General features: G+C 41.2%; 1 protein-coding gene across 1 annotated transcript in view; it reads left to right on the forward strand.

The window, feature by feature from the left end:
- Positions 1-3,446, forward strand: part of CPVL (carboxypeptidase, vitellogenic-like) — a 162,996-nt gene that overhangs the window by 55,694 nt on the left and 103,856 nt on the right. The window contains exon 6 of the mRNA XM_006832276.1: positions 1,239-1,305. Within this exon, the coding sequence (XP_006832339.1) occupies positions 1,239-1,305 (67 nt within the window). The remainder of the gene's footprint in view (positions 1-1,238; positions 1,306-3,446) is intronic.

Consider the following 3,446-nt stretch of genomic DNA (forward strand, 5'->3'; position numbering starts at 1 on the left):
TTGCTACCAAAGCCACACGATAAGCAATAGATACAGGAATACACTGAACTACTATAGAGTCCACTGGTGAATTTTTATGGCTCATTTGAAAATTCAGTGGTGTTTAGTAACTCCCTCCTTCCTCTCTGGTTTTGCAGGGCCTTCCTACCTCTCATCTTCACTGGCTCTCTCTGGCTTCTAGTCTCTCAGTAGGAAGCATCCCAGACGTTGCAATTTGGGTTAAAACACTCACTCTTTCAGAGTTTTACAGGTTTTTCTTTCCGTCTTAGAAAGAATTTTGTTAAGATAGAGAGTCATTAAAAAAATCCGTCCTTTTTTTTTTTTTGCTTATTATGCAATAATTCCTTCAGTCTGTTTAAATCCATTTCAGCATAGCTTATGGAAGTGTCTGTTGGCATTTAAAAATAAATGTGCTTTTTGGAACTCAGAGGTCACTGTACACTAACTTTCCTATCTGCAGTCATTTCCTGGTTTGCCTTTTGACTGTAGCCATTTCAAAATTTTCTGTTCTTTGATTATAAACAAAGTGACATTCTAAGAGTTTAGAAATGCTCAGGGCTCTCTAGAGACTTGGGTTTGGTAAGTAGCTAAAGTTTCTATTACCTCACTGCAAACTTGGACTCCTGGAGTTCTAAGGTTTGAAAAATTACCCCTGAGAATTTCTAAGTAACATGTGAAGCCGCTACCATTAGCCCACAGTTAGATAACCCACTTGGTTCACCTAGACATTTGGAAATGTTCCCAGAGTGTTGTTCAATGGGGTCTCTGTGGGGGCTGGAGTGGGTGAGGACTGTACCCCCTGACATTGCCAGAGAGGACAACACCAAATTACCTCAGGACCCATGATGGCTGGTGAGATTGGTATCACGTGCCACCCAGTGTGGTCACTCTTGCCCCTCCCTGTCACCCAGTAGTCCGGTTCCAATGGGAGAGGGGAGGAGCTGCAGAGAACCGCAGGGCTTAGCACTTGACCCTGCTAGAACCTCCATCCACCTCTGTGGGGGGGGGGGGGGCATCTGCTGACTGGCCACCCATGGTGGGAGGGTGGATAACTCCATGAGTTACTGCGCTGGGTGCCACCGACTGTAGTTGACTGAAAAATTGCTCTTACTTAGTAACACCAGAGACAAGTCAGTGTTCTTCCTGTGGGTGAAACAAATTTGAAACCTATTGCCAAAGAGTTAGCTCTGGTAGCAAAGCATGATTCTGTGTAATAGATTTTGTTGTTCGTTTTGCAGTGCACTGATTCAGTTTTTCCAGTTGTTTCCTGAGTATAAAGAGAATGACTTTTACGCTACTGGGGAGGTGAGTTGAAGTCATATTTTTTCATCTGCTTCAAACACCATCAGATCTGAAATATATTTTCATGCCGGGTATAGTTCACTATATGAATGTATCTGTATGTATATGCATGTATGCCTATGTATAATTATTGTGCGTGTGTATGTTGTTGTTAGGTGCTGTCTGTCCAGTTGACTCCAATTCAATAACAACTTTATGCACAACAGAACCAAACACTGCCCGGTCCTGCACCATTCTCACAATCGTAGAGCCGATTACTGCTGCCACTGTGCCATTGGGGGTCTTCCTCTTTTTTCACTGACCCTCCAATTTAGTAAGCATAATGTACTTCTTCAGGGACTAGTCCCTCCTGATAACACGTCCAAAGTATGAGAGACGAAGTCTCGGCTATCCTGGTTTCTAAGGTGCTCCGGTAGCGTAGTAGTTACGAGTCGGGTTGCTAACCTTAAGGTCAGCAGTTCGAAACTACCTTTCATTCCACAGGAGAAAGATGAGGGTTTCTGCTCCCATAACGATTTATAGCCTTGGAAACCCTATGCAGGGTCGCTATGAGTAGGAACCAACTCCACAGCACACCACCACCACCAAAGAGCATTCTGACTGTACTTCTTCCAAAACAGATTTGTGTGTTCTTCTGGCAGTCCATGGTACTTTTAATATTTTTCTCCAGCACCATAACTCAAATGCATCAATTCTCCTATGGTCTTCCATACATTCAAAATTCTCCAGCTATCCTCAAGATGTCTTTGAATGAATTTTTAAAGAAGTTTTGGGGCTCATTAAAGGTTCCTGTATTACAATGACTTGTCATGTCTTACTCTTCTGCCTTTGGTGTTGCTGTTACCATTAATTATGATGTTTTTGGAGTGTTCAGGTCAGATGCCTTGTATAATGTCTCATGGATCTGAATTTGCCTGATTCTTTCCTAGATTCAGTCAAAACATATTGGTAAGAGCAGGGCATAGATATTGTTGAGTATTTTCCATTGAACCATATCAGGAGAAATAGAATGTAAGTTTATCCCATTACTGGCAAGGTTAGACTTGATCCAGCCAGATCTCTTCCCATTGTAAAGGTATCATTTTTCCATTTTAATAGTCTGAAACCATGTAAGCATCCTATTAGCTCCAAAGCTTGTCACCTAATAGCTTTAGCACTTTTCATTGACCATCCCTGTGGGAGTCAGTTACTACACTGGGGGTTATAAAATGGTGATTTTGCTAATTTTTTTTTTTAAATCACTATCATATTCTTCTGGAGAAAAAATATTTTAATTATCCTTTCTCTTTTTTATTTGCTTTATAAAAAATATCACTTTGGACTCACAGATGGTGAATCCTAATCTAAAATGTCAGCTCGTCCTTGATGTGTTAAAATCCATTATTTTCATTTTTGGTTTTGATGCCCATTGTTGTTGTTGTTAAGTGCCATCAAGTCAGTTCTGACTTACAGGACCCTGTATATATAGCATTTCCAAGAAGTGACTGCTGACCTGACGGTTCAGTGCTTTATCCCACAGCACCACACCACGACTCCTTGATGCTCACAGTATTCTAAATTTGGTTCTTGCGAGTCCCCTCAGGCTTATTCTGTGTCCCTTTAACAGACTCTCAGCAATCTTTGAGCCCTTCCTTGCTTGAGCCCTTCCTAGCACACAAATATATTCCAGAATCTTCTTATACTTTTCTTGCCTCAGTTCTGGAATCAAACATTGCTCCAAGAAACTTTGGTTCATTTTTAGTGGGCAGTGGTATTTTAAAACCAAGAGCTGAGTATTAAACACACTCATTGCTACTGGGAAGTTAGATTTTCTGTGGGCAGAGTAAGGAGTTTGTTGTATCAATTTTGTTGTTGTGGTTAAGTGTCATCAAACTCAATTCCAAGTCATAGCAGCCCTATATAGGGTTTCTGAGGAGCAACTGGTGCGTTTGAACCACCAACCTTGTAGTTTAAACACATCAAGTATCAATGCTATCCCCTGTGTATACAGGGTAAATAGGGACAGGCAACTTAGGCATTGGCTACCTAAAATGAGAGGGTGATAAAGGGATGAAGTGACTGGCTTACAAGTTTTCAAGAAGGAGTTTAGTTTAAGAGTATTGAGTCCCCACCAAATAGTTTTCATCTTGTCTACATGGGTCTGG

This window comes from Chrysochloris asiatica, unplaced genomic scaffold (assembly GCF_000296735.1).
Source record: "Chrysochloris asiatica unplaced genomic scaffold, ChrAsi1.0 scaffold00006, whole genome shotgun sequence".
NCBI classification, from domain to species: domain Eukaryota; kingdom Metazoa; phylum Chordata; class Mammalia; order Afrosoricida; family Chrysochloridae; genus Chrysochloris; species Chrysochloris asiatica.